This window comes from Scleropages formosus, chromosome 25, assembly GCF_900964775.1.
Source record: "Scleropages formosus chromosome 25, fSclFor1.1, whole genome shotgun sequence".
Lineage (NCBI taxonomy): Eukaryota > Metazoa > Chordata > Actinopteri > Osteoglossiformes > Osteoglossidae > Scleropages > Scleropages formosus.
In genome coordinates, this window is record NC_041830.1 from 6,349,097 (window position 1) to 6,367,595 (window position 18,499).

General features: G+C 40.5%; 1 protein-coding gene across 1 annotated transcript; it reads right to left on the reverse strand.

The window, feature by feature from the left end:
* Positions 1 to 4,711: 4,711 nt before the first annotated feature.
* Positions 4,712 to 13,660, reverse strand: LOC108928180 (ADP-ribosylation factor 1-like). The gene is made up of 5 exons (XM_018741978.2): positions 13,599 to 13,660; positions 7,647 to 7,802; positions 7,078 to 7,188; positions 6,874 to 6,998; positions 4,712 to 6,756 (listed from the first exon to the last, which is right to left on the reverse strand). Exons 2-5 carry the CDS (start codon positions 7,792 to 7,794, stop codon positions 6,595 to 6,597), a joined length of 546 nt encoding a protein of 181 aa, XP_018597494.1. The 5' UTR covers positions 7,795 to 7,802; positions 13,599 to 13,660; the 3' UTR covers positions 4,712 to 6,594.
* Between the last annotated feature and the right edge of the window lie 4,839 nt (positions 13,661 to 18,499).

The window sequence follows — 18,499 nt, forward strand, 5'->3', positions numbered from 1 at the left end:
GAGGCCCCGCCCACAGACACGCCCCCACGCCATACAGCCCCGCCCCTACGACCGACGGTCCCGCCCCCACGACCCACAGCACGTAGCACGCGGCCGCCGAGGGAGAGGCCGAGCGAGAGGCCGCGCGCGCTTGCGCCGGGCGGCTTTCGACGAGTAATCCTCGTCAGAATTTATAATATCTGAATAAAAAAATAACCAGTTAAACCTCAAGCTCTGACTGCGTGGAACGTTCGAGCTCCTGGTAGTGAAGTCGTGTATAAGGTTTTAACTGAACACATTAAAACGGTTTCTATCGAACAGCCAAAACTCAAACTTAAACTCCGTCACTTGTAAGTCGTGTTAAAACTTAGAAAAACAAGTGAAGTGGCCAAACCGTAAATAAAAACGTATCAATATGACTTTTTTTTTTCAAGTTCAGTCTTTGAAATGGCTGCGAAACCCTTTATTTATTTATTGCTCCTTTGAAGTTTGCGCAACTTCACTGAAGGCCAAGAAGTTCAAGTATTATCTGGAAACTTTTAAGTTCCCACTGATGGATTTCGAAAGACGTCATACGTTTTTTCCGCATAGAATTTCTTATACTGTTGGTATAATTTATTTCACTTTTTGGTAAATAAAAATCTCTACATAAAAACCTAATTTGTTGTTTTTTTTACCAGGTTACATTTAATTTACGCCTACTAACCCTTCTGGAGAACAGGCCACCAGCAAGGTCCTCCAAGCATCTCTGTCCTCTGCTTTTCTCTCCAACTGACCCCAGGTGTAACCCAGTCTCTCGGTGTGAGCCTCCAGGTCTCGGCGCCAGGTGTTTCATGGTCGACCGCCATCGTCGCTCGAGTATTTCCTCCTCTTCTGCTGGGATCTGGTTTGTTCGCTGCCCCAGCTGCTGGTTGCCGATGGTGTCAGGCCAGCGGATTGGCAGGATCCTTCTCGGGCAATTGTTGAGGAAGATCTGGACTCTGTTGGTGGTAGCCGCCGTGGTTCTCCTTTTCTCGGCCCCATGCAGCAAGACTGACTTGACGTTGCTGTTGAACAGTCTGATCTTTGTCTTCAGAGACAGGTCCTTGGAGATCCAGATACTGAAGTTGCAGGAAGGCTGCTCTTGCTTTTACATTGGCGTCTGTACCACCTTGCTTGTCAATGACGTTGCCAAGGTAGGTAAAGGTGTCCACTTCTTCCAGTGCTACACAGTCCAGTGCGATAGGGTCTCTGTTGGCTGCATTTACTTTTGAGGATCTTGCTCTTCCCTCTGTGCATGTTGAGTCCCAGATGTGATGATCTTATTGCTACTTTGTTGGTCTTCTCTTGCATCTAGTGGTGGGTGTGTGACAACAAACAAGATTGTCTGCAAAATCGAGGTTGTCCAGTTGCTTCCAGAGCGAGCACTGGATTCCATTCCACTTCTGAACTGCGGACGTCCGCATGATCCAGTCAATCGCCAGCAGGAACAGGAAAGGGGAGAGCGAGGAGCCTTTCTGACACCCGTTTTCACTCTGAATGCAGTGGCGAGTTGCCCTCCATGAACCACTTGACAGGTCATTCCTTCAGAGGAGCTCCTGAGAATATGGAACGTCCATGTTGTGGATGATGACAATTGCAGAAGGTTCCAGAAGATGCCTGGAGAAACAAAAAGTGTCAGAAGTATCGATATGGTTGCTGATGATGATGTCTGGGATCCAGCGTAGTGTCTGAACAGTTTGCAACCACCTCACAATCTGCAGTCATGCTGCTTCAAAATGTAGGTCCTCCAAAACTTTGGGGATGTTTGGTTTTCAAGAAACTTCATCAATACACGATTGAAGCATCGATGCTCTGTGAACGTTCAGTGGAAATGTATTTATCCCAAAAATTTCAATAATTCCATCAGATCTTCCATTCAAGTTTAATTGCCTACGGTTCCCTCTGAGTCCATTAGGAAAGTTCGGGGTCAATCACTGAAAACAACTGATTTGAACCTGGAGGCAGCATACTTTTCACATGGGACAGAAAAATATCAACATAAAGATGCCCAACAAATGTGCGTTTAACGTATATATTCATACCCAAGGATACTGCATATAAAAAAGCTTTCAACACTAAAATTACTATGTACCAAATGCTGCAAATTTATGGAGAATAAAGTTTAGTGATAATTTATTACTTTTAGCATTTCAGCCTTTCCATTTTCTGACCTGGGCAACACTGAGTAATTCAGATAGTTTTTCATAAAATTTTCTAGTCTCTTGTTTTTCGACAAAATTTCTGCCTGTTTCAGGGTAAAAATGACCTCCATTTAGCAAAATTCACTCATAATAAAAATGCAATGGGGATTTTTTTTTTCAGTGTCAGCTCCTGTCTGGTCTTGCTCAGTATCAGAGATAAATATATAAAATGTTGTGCATGTTTATGGAATTAATCAGCCAATTGGCATTCAGTTAAGGTTTGTGGAAAATATGTATTTTTCCATTTTCATTAATTTTAAAGCTACTTTTAAGGTACCTCAAAATTAATGTTAATATGAAAAGTCTTTATTCACTGTTACGCTGTCCAAGATTTTTACCGCACCTTACCTATGCATACATCAAAGGGCATCGGTTTTATTAAGCTTTTATTGCTTGTGCAGATGATAGAAGTGGCCCAAAGTTTTTGAATGTCATATATGCTTATCTTATGAATCAATAAGCACCACTGAATGGGACGTTGAGACAATTTCTATTTTCAGTAATTTTAAAAGAGGTTTAATTCTAATGCATGAAAAGCAGCAACCAAAAATAAAGGCTGAAGTTACCATGTGGTAGAACCCTCCTGCCCTAGACATTGAAAATGATAAAAGCCCCATCCTGCCACCTGGTGGAAAGTCATGTGCTTTGCTCAAGTTACCTAAATATGAATTGCAGAGCCAGGACAGCTTAAGAAATGAGCTGTTTCATAGGACCTAGACTGGATACTGGTTCTTCAGTTGTCCTCACTTGTTACGCATCTAGAGCCACTATGATCATTTCATATCTTTGTAGAGTAATTTAATAATAGAAAAGCCTTTTAGCACTTACTCGTATAAAGTCTGCTGGTTCATAGGGTGGTATGTGACAAATGGACTTACTCTTGAATACAGTAATGTGTCTGCATCCAAATCTCTCCAATCTGTTGTAATGCATTTAGAGTTGTACGTCACTTTGAAAAGCTTCTACTAAATGAGTACGTTTCATCTATGACTTAAGAGCCCTATAGGCGATACCGTCTATACACAGGCTTCGTGGACAAACAGCTGGACGTGCTGCTCTAACACTTCAGTCCACTTGAATTACCCAGCTGTATAAATGGGTAGATAATTGTAACCTTAACATTGTAAGTCACGCTGGAGAAAAGCATCAGCTAAACAAATTGTCACTTTTATCCTAAACCACACAAATTGTACTTAAATGTCCCTGAATTAATTTGCAGGCTGGATTCTGTAACAATCTAAACTATTTCACTAAAATTGTGAAGTTACCTTCAGCATGAAGTTAATTGAGCAATTCAAATTAAAACTGAATTACTGATAAAAATGCACTGAGTATTTACATACCTACTGAATGCCAGCTGACCAATTCATCCAAAGTATGAGCACTCATGAACTGTGCACACTCCAGATGAGCAGTTTGCACTCATACTGTGTCAGAGTGTCATTCTGCCAGCTTTTGGCCAGGAAAATTTAAACTATAACTGCATTCACTTCAACTTTCACAAATCAGATGACAAAAAAACTCAGAATTCTATAACATGAGATGCCGGTGCATTACTATAAATGTATTTTATGCCTGTACTCTAGTAACACTTTCATAGAGTCACCATCAACTAAATCTTACATGAGAATTTTCATGCTGGGTTTCTGTGGTGCACCCTGCAAAAGGGGGAAGAGGGGGAAAAAAAAAAAAAAAAAAAAAAAAAAAACCACCAAAACAAACCACAAAATGATTCATACCATCGACACCTTAAGGGAAGACAAAGCAATACACAAAATCTTTCCAATCTGAAAAGTGTGAGAAATCAAAACAATTTGCAATGAACAAGAATGGAAATAGATATCTTTATTATAGTGCATTTCTCAGATGTTACAAGATGGATTAAAAAAGCTAAAACAAGAGAATTAAATCTGTTTTAGGAAAAAAAAAAATGACAATCTTACAAATTTCTCAAACTTAAAGCTTCACATCTGAACAACGGCAAACTGCCTAGTTAAAATATATTTACGTATATGCAGTTCTTTACTGATACTCAAAAAATGGAATTTACATGCACTATGGCTTTCATGGTAGACAAAAGGCCAATATGTATGTGCATCTTTGAATAGTATCTTTACAATGGCAAATTTTGGTGCATTTTGCTTTAGTAATTGGAGTCATCCAGTTGTACAGAGAAAGGCCACCTTCCCCAGAGGTTAAATGTATATGCAGAATTCACACACATACAAACATAGGCTATGGATTGTACCAGCTTCAGTTTATGAACTTAACCGCAACTTTGCTTTTGCTTGGACAACTTGTGAAGAGCCGCACAAAGAAGGGGATCTGCAAGCTGTGAACCCCTTCTAATAGCCGCTGGAGACCGATCCATCCCGAGCACAACTCGGGACATCCCATCTCCACGCTGTCTGTCTGAGCCGTGTCCAAAGTAAACAGTAACTTACACACATTCATACAGGCTGGCCTGGCTCGTGCTGCATTACTGAAATGTTCAAGTAACAGACTGCTGAATCTGCGACACATCCCAAGGATGTAATCTATAGTACTTAGCCCTGTATACATGACAATTAATCCTTTATTATGATATACTGTGGGATGAACTTGACTTTAAATGAAAGACTAGAATGGGAATGCAGTAGACTGTCAAAAAAACCATACCAAATTTTGCAAAATGTATTTGTAACATTGATTATAACTGGATTGTGACATAGGCAATCAGACAATACGCATTAACACAAAATAAAGTGTTTCAACAACACTCTCAGGTCCTGCACCTCCACAGCTTCAGCTACAGGTGAAAGTACTGCAGATTTATAGCTCAAGCCCCACACTGATCAACTCTACCCATAAACCAACCACAATCCCAAGCCCCACACCCATAGAAAACTAAGCCTTGTGGGTAATTTTACATTTGACTACAACTGTATGCCTGGTTCATCAACACACCAATGGGAGGCAGGTATTCTGTACAAAAAGTCAGGGGGGAGGGGACACCTAATAGTGAACTTAAGAGTGGGAGCAGCTCTCTGAAAAGGCCTGACCATCCCAAGCAACAGCTGTGATTCAGCTTTACTCCATTAACTTACCACCAGTAACTGCATTCTCCTCCAATACAGCAATCAAGCCAACAGTGCATTTCATTCAGGGAAGTCCAATATACTGCCATGCATCAATATTTGTACACAAGTGTTCTAGAGAAGAGCTTAATTCCCCCCATAAAATGGTCGGCAGCCCCAGAATTACTTTCGTCTTTTGCTCTCCTCAGATTATGTACAAGTGAAACAGTTCCATCACCACAAGAGAATATGAAAAGTCCTTAGAGGACAATGTAGTAACTGCAGAGCACTGCTACCAAAGAGGGTGTAAAATGAATTAAAGCAGACTCCGTTAAATATATCTGACAATCGTGTCAGCTAAACAAGTGTTCATTTGCAGGTTTGGACCCTTAACCCTTCATTACGCATTATTGTGCAAACTTAATATACAAAGCCAGAGAAGCTGCTTTCTGTAGAACAGGCATGAATACTGGTATTCAATGAAGTTTCATAGGGATTAAAACAGTTACAGCTCAAGCATGTGCTCAACCCTAAACTCATGCATGTCACTTTAGCACAAGGATCAAAGCTTGTGAAGTCCAGCCCATTCGCACCTTGTGAAATCCTACCACCGAAAGGTTTGACATCCTGAAATATTTTTTAAAAAAAAAAAAAAAAAAAAAAAAAAAAAAAGGCAAAAACAACTGATTTCACTACCAGCTTTGTAAGCTGTATACATGAAGCATTAATCTTCCATCTGAGGCTAAATGAAGAGCTGAAGCAAAACCCTACTCACTGGCAGGCTTGTGCTTCATGGTCTCCATAAAAAAAGGTAGTGTTTGTAAGACAACCACAGCCATATGTTCTTGGGATATCTAGTAACAATTTATCACCCAGCGGCATAAGGATCAAGGAGAGAAAATGTTTCTCTTCAAACCTGATACAGGTTACATTGTGATTATAAATGGCGGGTCACGATTTTAATTTACATCTCAGTGTTCACACTGGTGGTTCAATTTTTTTCCCCATTTGAGAGAGTTTCCACCCCCGCTTCTATCCTTGTAATCTGAAACACGCATTTCCTGCTCACTGCTCCAAATGAAGGCTGCCTCTATGGAAAATGTTTAAAGGCACACCAGGGCTGCTCCCACTCCCAGCAAACATGTACAGACGCAGTCACACACACGCACGCAAACGCACACTGCTATCCACAGGCGTACATACGCATGAGGCAGCACCAGGCCCAAGGCCCAGATCAAAAAGGAAGGGTGTAGGGGGGTGAGGAGAGACAGAATAGGTGAAAAAGTGGGCCAGGGCTGAAATCAGTGCTATCCCTGACACATTGAACATGGAATGGATCATTTCTGGTTCTTGAGCTGGTTGGAGAGCCAGTCCAGGCCCTCATACAGGCCATCTCCACTGGTAGCGCAAGTGGCCTGGATATACCAGTTGCGCTGCCGCAGAGCATGGAGGCCAAGCTTATCTGTGATCTCCGCTGCATTCATTGCATTGGGCAGGTCCTGGTATATAGAAAGGAATACAGAGAAAGAGACATCATTCAGTGTGGATTATGAAAACCACAGGACTTAGATGTAAGAGTTGAAAGCTGTACCATGGTATCTGCAGGTGAACCTCACCTGTTTGTTAGCAAAAACGAGCAAGACAGCGTCCCGCAATTCATCCTCTGCCAGCATTCGTGTCAGCTCCTCTCGAGCCTCATTCACACGTTCTCTATCGTTGCTGTCAACCACAAAGATGAGCCCTGCAGAAGTAGAGAAGCGGTGAAGGAGGCACCATATGGCCTGGGACAAATAATCATTGTCACACCAGCACTAACTCACCTTGCGTGTTCTGGAAGTAATGTCGCCATAGAGGTCGGATTTTGTCTTGACCACCAACATCCCACACAGTAAAACTGATGTTTTTGTATTCTACCGTTTCAACATTAAAACCTACAAAAAGGAAGAGAAATGTTTAGAGGTTTTCAACAATTCATGTCAAAATTTCTCTACCACAGAACTCATTTCACTAGTGTGAAAAAGCAGCTGTATTTAAAAACTGGAGACACCAGGAGGTAGACAAATAGAATGTCAAAGAGTGAAACAAAAAAATTTTTTACAGGCAAGGCCCAGTATACTGAAAGCAATACTCTACTGGTAGAACTCAGTCATTAGGAATGCGAAAGGGAACGTCAAGGTCAAAGTTGAGTCTCAGCAAACACATTTTCTTCACCGTAAGGGAGGGCATAGTCTGATAGTCTGCAAGAACATACCTTTGGAGTGTGGGATGAAACGGAACCTCCCTACAGACTTTGGAAAGAAACCCAGGTGGAAACCACAGCCACTGGCTGTACCACACTGGTTCAGTGGTGTTGGAATAAGGCAAGGGAATAGGAAAAGCAAGGACTCACCAATCGTGGGAATAGTAGTTACAATCTCTCCTAGTTTGAGTTTGTACAGGATGGTTGTTTTTCCTGCTGCATCCAGCCCTACCATGAGAATTCTCATCTCCTTCTTCCCAAAGAGTCCCTTGAACAAGTTTGCAAAAACATTCCCCATCTTGACTTCTGTGCAAGAAGAAAAAAAAAAAAAAGCTAAAAGATAACAAACCTAAAGGAAAAACCCTGACACGTGTTATGATTTTACCATTTACAGACAAGAATCAAATACACAGAAGCATCACTAAAATGAAGGGAACAAATTTACTATTTCATCATTTGGACTAACAGCTTGAATAATTTAATCACACTAATACAGCATTTCACATATTTTGTTGTGGCTTTGGTTACGTGCTATTCTTGTCCTTCAAACCATTCTAGATATGTTACAGAAGCAGTAACATTACAACATGACGTATCAACATCAGTTCTTTGGTAATCGAAACTCCAAGGACAACTGATATGTTGCTGGGTAAATGGTGTATATTTAGTGAGGCAACAAGACAAAAGCAATACCCTGAGGACAAAACACGGCTAAAAGACAGAATTTGGCAATACTGCAAATATATCATTTTGAAATTGCAAACCAATTTCAGCACCACAAGTTTACAAATTTAGCTAACAGAGATGGTTCAACATGTTACATTTAAGATGAATATTTAACTTTTTGGAAAACAGCTATCTTGTGAGCTAGCACAGACTACTACTACTACTAGTAACAGATTAATCGATGTTTGACAAAAAGTTAAACACTTAATTGTGCCACCACAGGCAATGTAACTTTTCTTGCAATACCACTGGTGTAGTTAATTCAAGTCATAACTGATTTACTCCATATGACTTCTCACCAGCTGGCTTGGCTGATACATTAAAAATGTCCCAGTGAATCACACAGCATGTGTAAACATCCTAACCAAACCCTACATTTTCAATTCCCCTTTTGATATCATACTTGACCTAATGTGCAGCTTTCTACAGAAAAAAGATGGGTGTAGTTGTGAGCAGTTATCCATGACTGGACTGTAGAAGTATTTGTTGAAGCTCCTATGGAAATGTTGAGCCATATAATCTAAGATAGTGCTGAGAAACACATTCCACTAACTGGCTCAGCTATCAGTGACTTAATGCTGTCACAATAGCCCCACAGTGGTGTCTTTCATGTTCAAAAAAAAAGGTCCTGTCCTCACAGTCACCAGATTAACGCATGACAATGAACTTTACCATATTCAGCTTACTGTAACTGAAAATACCAGCTCATATTGTGAGACACTTTTATAAAGCTTTCCTTTAACAAGAGAGAGTTTCTGGTGAATATAATGTGAACAGCAGCATTTACCTCATGACCAGAAACTATTACTGATCATTTGACCTGCAGTTCAAAAGAACTTGATGCCATTTCTTTAACCACATACAGCACATTGTCAGAATAAGAACAAAACAAACATGAAATTTAAAAGTCCTTCCCTGGAAAAACACTCAAAATAAAAAAAGACTCCAGTAAGCTTATATTTCATGCTTAATTTTACATATTTGAGAAGAAATAGATTGCTCTGCTGTTGCTAAAGTCAGATAAGTAACTATTGTAAACCTGCTTTGTTGGAAGAGTATCATTTACCTTCCTGGGGAGAGGTAATGATACACCTGTAAATTAAACCTGAGAGGGGTCACCAGCAACACTGAAGACAGCAGAGCCAATGAGTGTGCAATTCTGTAATAAAATTTTAAATAAGGTTTGAAAACATTGTTCTCCAGCCAGCAAAACCCTGTGGAGGCTTATATCAGTCAGCTTCATTAAAACAGGAGACCTATGCAGAAAGTTTCACATACCTAAATTTAGATGCAACACAAATGCAATAAATTACCACCTTTCAAGATTAATGTGTCAGTAATGCCAAACACTATATAGTTGCTCCAAACTAAGCCAAGTATGCCCAACTTTTTAGACACCAATATGATGGTAGTAAAACAAGTATTTAATGAGCCATGTTGTCAAACCCAATAAAGTTCTGCATACATCACGAATGCTAAATATTAAGCCACACAGTGCTATAACATACTAAGTGCAACAAGAAAACATAACAGCAGCCTGTCTGCAGCTGACCTCATGTATCTCAGAGAAAAGCTAAAGACACACACCAAGTAAACTTGATAATTGTCACTTCAAGGTAGGATATCTGCAACACCTGCCCAGTTGCAGCCCTTTAAGTGTTAATACAGCATTTACCACTATGTGACAAACTTCATTGTTTTACAGATAAGTCAACCAGAGATCTATTTGAACATAATCATACATACTACGGACAGACCACATTTACATTTTAACTCATTCCTTCAAACCATGAGCCACTTTCCCCAATTAAAACTGCCAGACTAACAGTCAGTCAGCCCCCCAACACACACAAGGGACATAACAGGAAGAAAGATGACTGCACAAAATGTTCCTGGACATTTCATTCTGCCAGCTGATACAGAGAGCAATGCAATATTTTCACAGGCCTTCAGTGGAAAAAGCAAAATGTTTGAAAATGTGTAGCACTGACATCTTCATCCCTCACACCCATACTGAGGCATTCTAATGGGTGGAGCACCATCTGCATTCTGTTATAAAGCAGGCTAAAATTTATTGTAAGCAAAACCATGAAAAGGGGTTCAAGCTGTAGTTACAGCTGTTTAGTGAAAATATGCACAGATATGTATGAAAAGAAATTAGGACAGCAAATTTAATACAAACATCTTTAGGACAAAAACCAGCAAATGTCCCTGAAAAAAACAGGAAGTAGTTAATCATTTCACGTAATACTGAGCCAAAAATTATTTTCAATAGAAATTTATATGGATATACAATTGTGTAACAATCACCTCCAACATAAACCACAGAATACCCTCATCACAGACAGGAAAAAAAGTGTAAAAGCCTGTGGGATATCAAAGTGCAACCAAAGCTAATCACAATTTGTTTACAACTAGATATCTGCTGAAACAAAATGTTTAAGATGTGGTGCAACACCAGTTCTCCTTTCTGAAGATTCCAATAATACACTGGAAGTTCCTCATCCAGAGTAGCATAGCATTGCAGTAGGTAGTAGAGACATCTCACAGCTCCTGGGCCTTGAGTTCAGACCTAATACTGCATGGAGCTTGCATCCCTCTGTTTGCGTGGGTTTCCACCTACAGTCTAGAGACACACATTTCAGGTGAACTGGTGAATTTAACCAGCTGGGGCAGAAGCGGTTACAACTGCTGCCTTTGGATCCAAAGATCACAGGTTCAAATCTCACCTCCAGCTCTAGCCTCCCTTGCACAAGGTACTCACTCTAAATTGACTCTGAATGGGTATCCCCCAGCATCACATTCAGGGTGTGTTGCACTTTGTGCCTTATGCATCCCAGGACAGATTCTGGACCACCAAAACCCTGTATTGAAGTGGTGGTTACTGGAACTGGTGGAAACAATTCCTTAAACCACCATGTTATCTGTGATCCTCTGAACTTTAACATTATCAATAGGGAACAACATTACTTTCAGTCCATTTAAAGGTGGAGGGGGTCACAGTGAGTTTGGCCGGGGTTTGAGTCCTGCTTAGGGGTGTGTCCGCTCCCCCTTCAGCACCCCCCGTGCTGCCGAACTAGGCTCTGGCTTGTCACGACCCTGCTCTGGACAAGCAGTTGTAGACATTGTCTCCGTGTGTATTTAAAGGTGTCTACATTGTTAACTGTTGTATTCTGGGTCAAATCACCACCTCCACAAAGTCTATTACAAAACAAAAATCACACCAACAGTCTATTACAAAAGCCAAAATTATAGTTATTTGTCCTCAGATATTAAAAATAAAATGGAAAACAAATGTGCTACTTGCATAAATATTCAAAGCCCCTGTGCTGCCAACGCTTTAACTCACAAATTGTTCCCAAATAGGACATCTGCCCCTTATTTGGATATAACTGAATAAGTTTCCACCACTAAGTAATTAAAGGTCACATTTCTGGATATTAAAAAAAACACTGGTGTCATTAGCCAAGTTGTGATCCCACTGCAAAAGTGAAGACTGGACAGCATACCACCGAAGTAAAAGATGCATTTGGATCACTTAAGTCAAGAAAAGGGTACAAAAAAAAATGCTTGGATATCCCATCGACCACTACTGGAGCCATCATCAGGAAGTTGAAGGTGTACTGCACGATCCAGTTGCTGTGTAAAGGAGGCCATCCATCAAAAAGGGAAAAAAAAAAACCCACATGTAAACTGGTAATGGAAGGAACAAATGCTAGCCATCATTTTGAAGGAACTACAGAAGTCAGTTGCTGAAACTGGAGTACATGTGCATGAGTTCACAATATCAACAACTCTCCATAACACTGACGTTTTTCAAATGGTGAAAATAAAGAATCCATTACTCAAGAATATACGTTAAGTAGTATGTCAGCAAGAATGGGGGGGGGGGGGTGTTACAGCTTTTCCAGCCAAAATTAAGTGCTACGTATGACACAAAGCTAACACTCCACTGTAGCAATGTTTCCTAAAAACACATACACTGAAGTATTATGGTGGTGGCAGCATAATGTTGTGTGGATGCTTTTCTTATGAAGGGACTGGAAAGCCTAAGATTATAAAATGGATGGTACTAAATACAGGAAGAGAACCTGTTTCAGCTAGCTCGGAAACTAAGGCTTGGGACAACAATCCCAAGGCCAGGACAACACTGGAGTGGCTCAAAGTCCTCCAACGGCCTAGTCAAAGTCTGATCTCAACCCCACTGAGAATCGATAGCGCTTTTTGAAAGTTGCAGTCCAGCAGCACCCTCCAACCAACCTGAATGATCTGCAGAAAATCTGTGATGCCTGATTTTTCCAATTATTTAATTGAAGTATTGTAAATGTAATAGGAATGAAATACCTAGCAGATGGTTTTCTGTGGCTTTCGAGCACACTGCACTCTCTAAACCACGTTACAGAACTTTCAAAGGTCTTGGAAGGCAAACACCATTTTCTGGATTTTAACAGATACATACATTTGCCCAACAAGTTTTTATTGGACACTTAAGCATTCCAAGTTTAAAACTTGTCAAAGGATTTTATTTTTAATAACTGGAAAAATGCCACTTGCATGAGTACTCATTCCCCACACAATAGTAAGTAGAGCTTCCTTTGCCACAGTAACAGCATTAAGTCTCCTGGGGTACATCTGAACCACATTTCCACACTGCTCATGAGTGATTAACAAATCAGGAGCAGTGTTTCAGATGATAACTCCAGATTACAGGACAACAGCCATAACATAAGCATAACCAGGATGATGATCATGTCTTCTGTTTAATTACGTTTATACACCACATTTCTCCTGCTTGAACTTAGGCACTATTCAAACCCACAAATACTATAGTCACCCCATAATAATAAGTTTAGTCTTTAGGCCGGGGGGGGGGGGGGGGCAGGAGCAAACAAACAATTAAGTAAGATCTAACTACAATGAATGATTAAACCAACAGTTCCACAATACACAACCATTGCGACGTCATGATACAGAGAAACAAAGATCATCATGACATCACGACTAACACAAACTGCTTTATTTTTAACTTAAGTTTTTCTCCACAAGCAATAACGTTGAATGAAATAGACAGCAGAAAAAAAGTGCACACGAAAGAATTTAAACAGAAAAGGCGATTATGGACTTTTAACCACAATTATCTCCACCTAGCAGTGACACCTGAAGCCAGCTGCTAGTAGCTAACTTTTAGGGCTAGGCTGCTAGCTAGCTAGCTAGCTAGCTACACCTATTCGACGAGACTGCTCGCCTAATAACATAGACAACTGTATCTAGTTGGGTGGAAAACACGTGGATATCAAATAGCAAACGAAGAAAAGTGACAGTATTTTAAGTTGAACAAGGATAACAACTAGAACCACTGCATTAGAATATACTTGCCAAAGTGTCCCGGCTTCTCGCTCGTCCTCCTGCGTTCCACTTCTCTGCTAACGACAAAATGGCGTCTTTTGAGAACCCGAACGGGGCACGTCACGAACCACACCTATCTCATGATCTCAGCCAATCCCACTGTAGGGCACGGCTGATAGTCCCGCCTCATAGGGACGATGGCCTATAGAAATTACCTAAACAGCAGTGGGCGGTTACAGCGAAGGGTCCCGTTGCTGCCAACAAAATGAAAGATGACGGAGTCATTCGTGCTGCACCCGCCCTGCGATCGAGCATTTCCGTCTTCCGGCGGACATAGGAAACGTATAGTGAAGCCTTTATCTGTGCCCTTACTGTCAAATTTCTCAGAGACTTTGACAAATCACGAATTTACCATCTACATATAACACCGATTCTCATTCCATCCATGTTCCCATAAATGCTGTTCCCTTTGACGTCACACAGCATTATGTTGTAAAATAGCTGTTCCTCAGAAGTCTCCTTGGACCCCAAGCCATGATTTCACGTACAAGTTCTATACTGCTCTTAAGTTAAAACCCTACTATTCAGTGACTATTTAACCAAATTGCAAATTACATGGGTTGTGTTTGTGGCGAAACAAAATGGCTGGGGAAAGTGTTTGGGAAGTAGTTTTCCAAAATTCAAACAGTCTTCCTTTATCTAAGGAAGGTAACGTTCTGGAAAAATCTTCTGAGGTGAGCTCTCGTAGCTCAAAGACATAATTACTATTAATTTCAATTGTAACGTTTTTATGTAACCCTGAGCCCCCAAACTGACAACCATTGATATTAAAATCTCAGCAAATCCCATTAAAATGGACAGTTACTTCAATAATTAACATTAATCATCATAACACAACACAACAAGGTAGTTTCCCTTCATTAATAATTCTCTAATACAGTATATCAGTGTTTGTTCAGCTCTTTTGCAGCTATTATATTTATATTTACATTAAATTTACATTTATTCATTTAGCTGACACTTTTCTCCAAAGCGACTTACAATGTTAAGGTCACAATTATGCATTTATGCAATTATTATATACTGCACACTTAACATTCACAAATGAAACACACCTACAGATGATATTCTCTGTATTATTTCAACATTTAATGCAAAAAAAGCGGAGCAGCAAGGTCAGAAGCGTTGGTTCTTTTTGTGTAGAGTTTGCGTGTTTTCGCCTGGTTTGTGTCGGTTTCCTCCAGCTGTTATAAAAAAAGATGTGGAAATGATATACATTAGTAAGATGTTCTATAATAAGAAATAAAATTAAAAAAATAGAATACAGTATTGTAGGTCTTTCACCTAAATGCAAAGTGCAATATCTGGCACAGACCTAGCACAGTACATAACTCACATAACACCATCCTTCTTGTGAATCGTAGTAGCAGTATCGTATTTATGGAGGGTTTTTTTCTTATTATTTGTAGGGACTAGGAATCTTGACAAAATTTCATTGTCATTATTCACAGCAAGAGCTACAGACAGCCGGGCACCTACAGGGCTGTGAGAAGGCTGGGTGGGTGGCACAGCGAGTAGTACTGCTGTCTCACTGCACCTGGGTGGTGTAAGAGGATGTGGGTTCGAACCCTGCTCACTCTGTGTGGAGTTGGTGTGAGTCTCCTTGAGGTGCTCTGGTTTCCTCCCACACTCCAAAGACATGCTGCTCAGGCACACCCATAGTATGTGAGTGACAGAGAGTATGTTCCACTGATGTATGGATGAGTGATGCAGTTTAAGTCTTCAGGTGCTCTGGTTTCCTCCCACAGTCCAAAGACATGCTGCTCAGGTTCCCTATAGTGTGTGAGTGACAGAGAGAGTGTGTTCCATTAATGTATGGATGAGTGACCCAGTGTAAGTAGTGTATCTAGCAGTCTAAGTCACCTTGGTGAATAAGGGGTGTGGGCTGATACCCTGCAAAATACATACATGTAAACAATTTGTACAGTGCTTACATACACACACACACCATCTGAACTGCTTGTCCCATACAGGGTCACGGGGAGCTGGAGCCTAATCTGGCAACACAGGGCGCAAGGCTGGAGGGGGAGTAGACACACCCAGGACAGGATGCCAGTCTCTCGCAAGACACCCCAAGAAGGAGTCGAACCCCAGACCCACCGGAGAGCAGGACCCGGTCCAACCCATTGCGCCACCACACCCCCCGCAGTGCTTTTATCACCATGTTATTAAGAATTTATATTAGAACCACTAGAGGGGGCTGAGCTCCTGCTGTGGAAATGAAAAGGGAAAATTAATTTAAAAAATTAATATTTTATGTCATCGCCCATAATAAGAGATTTTAAAATAATGCAGATATGGCCCGGCATCAACACTTTCACTGTCTATCCAGTGACATGTAAGTGGATAATTTCTAGATGCCATTTGAAACACAGTCACAAGAAATTAAGTATGAAATATGACAGCATTACTTGCCCAAAAAGGTTGACAGCATTTGGTGATAGTTTATTTCTATACATAGATGTCTGCTTATATGCTGTTATCTTTCTTGTTCCTTATTGCTCATCAGTTCATCGACATCACATTTTAATGAAATTCCAAACATTTGTTTCTCAGCGACAGACTGTGGAATGGTAGGACAGTGGTATTACCATGCTGGATGGTGGCAGGTTCAACATGTTGTTCCGGAAGGTTGGTTCAGATTCCCTGATGGTTGTCTCATGTCTCATGGAAATAGACACTAGATAAGCTCCGGTCCACCATGGACAGCGATTCCCATCCGCCACACGCAACCTTGGTCAACAGGTTGACTCAATTAAGGTTTTCCAAGGAGCTGCAGGAGGTCATTTCTACCTGCAGCATCACACTGCCTTTCGTCTTTATGTCTCTCTTTATTATGATTGGTGCTGAGCTGCTCTCTGCCATCTCAATACACCTCACCACATCACTTGTGTAGATACACTTGCTTATTTCTTAACATGGTTCATTACCTAACATCTGTTTCATCACTCTGAGTATGGATGTACAGTATGAGTTGTACATTGTATGCTGACACATTTACATCTATTTCTTTAGCTGACGCATTTCTCCAAAGTGACTTACAATGTTCATCTACTTACATTTGCACAGTTGGGTATTTCACTGGAGCAATTTTTAGAATAAGTACCAGCTGGAGATGAGGTTTGAACCTGTGGGTCCAAAAGTTCTATCCATGATTGGATGGGTCCAGCTCTAACCACTACACTATCATACATACATTTATTCATTTAGCTGATGCTTTTCTCTAAAGCAATTTACAGTGATAGTCTACAATTATTTACCCATTTGTACAGCTGGGTTATTGTACTAGAGCAATTTAGGGTAAGTACTATACTCAACAGTACTACAGCTGGAGGTGAGGATGGAACCTGCAACCTGTGGGGGCCAAGGCAGTAGCTTTAACCCCTACACTACCAGCTGTCCCAAATAATAAATGTATGTATGTATACTATTAGCTGTCCCCACACAACCTAGTAAAGTTTCTCTCTGGGATCAAGGCCGTTTCATTCATTCATTCATTCATTCATTCATTCATTCAAATACACAGCTAGAAGGATGCATAGCACAAGGACTTTGTTTACACTTATGACCACAGTGATCCCAGGATACTGATGTCACACAGCCCTAAAGGTCCATCAGCCCTTAGACACAACTACTGGTCAGACGGATGATGAATAGATGGCCATTAATTAAAAACAGGAAATGGGGGAAGCGTTTGTTGCCACTACTACGCCTCCGTCCCCAGTCTCATCTCTTTCTGCTCTCTAAATACACTCGTCCATTATTCGGTCTCGATGCGCTGGTTTTCGAGTATCCACTCCGAGATTATTAATACCACTTAATGCAAATTTATTTATAAATTAATTTTATTTATTAATCGGTGCAGACTGTTATATACGGTCTGTGAGTTCGAGTCCTGACAGAGGCGAAATTCGGTCCAGGCGACAAACTGAGACGCAGTGATTGATTTGGAAAGTGCGCCGATCGGCGGTGTGACAGAGAGCGGCACTGTGCGCTTTACTTTTATTATTACTGTATTCATTTATTTTAATGTGACTTGTAGCCTCAAGTGCATGCACACGCGGTCATTTCATTTTATTAAATCTTTTTTTTTTTTTTTTTTTTTTTTTCATTTTTATATACACCGGACACTTCATGGATTAATTAAATTTCCAGCTCGTGCTTATAGAGCCAGAATGTGTGCCCCCACAGAGAAATATAACAATTATGAAATAACTTATCTTTAGGGAATTTTTCTATTTATTTAAAGTAAACGGGAGAAGATTTTAAACAGAAAATATTATGAAGTAAAAGAAAATCAGTTGCACTTACGGGCATTATAAATATAGACTGTAAAAATCATACATAGATAGAAACTTTTCATTATATTTATGATGGCCATGCTTGCTGGAAGCCCGGGTGCGATTCATGAAAGCTTGGTTGACACGCGCGCGATTCAAACACGCATCGCCGGAGGCAATGCGGTAAAGAAGGATTTCGAAAAATTATTTTCCGGGAACAAAAATCCGAAAAACTGCATAATGTTTTAATGCGTTGCACTGATTTTCCTTATGTCATTATGTATCATTTACGGTGATTTTTGGGGTAAAATTGGGATGTGGGCTGGAACAAATTGGATTTTTTTCCGTATGAAAACAATGGAATAAGTCATTTTAATATCCAGTTTTTTCCATATTCGGCCCGTTTCCACAAACACATTAGGACCGGTTAACGGGGAAGATTTTAGTTTGGTTTGGTTTGAAAACTAAAGAATGAGGAATATCATATTAGAAAAACACACATTCACACACTATGGGTGATGTAGGGTTATGAGTCCGCCGGAATCATATATCTTTTGACTGTGGGAGGAAACCGGAGCACCTACAAGCCCA

Bases quoted from the DNA above. Each gene is read 5' to 3' on its own strand.
- LOC108928180 (XM_018741978.2), bottom strand. From the start codon at position 7,794: ATGGGGAATGTTTTTGCAAACTTGTTCAAGGGACTCTTTGGGAAGAAG. The intron at 7,189-7,646 runs GTGAGTCCTTGC...TCCTTTTTGTAG, and splicing joins AACTACTATTCCCACGATTG to GTTTTAATGTTGAAACGGTA. The intron at 6,999-7,077 runs GTGAGTTAGTGC...CTACTTCTGCAG, and splicing joins TTACTTCCAGAACACGCAAG to GGCTCATCTTTGTGGTTGAC.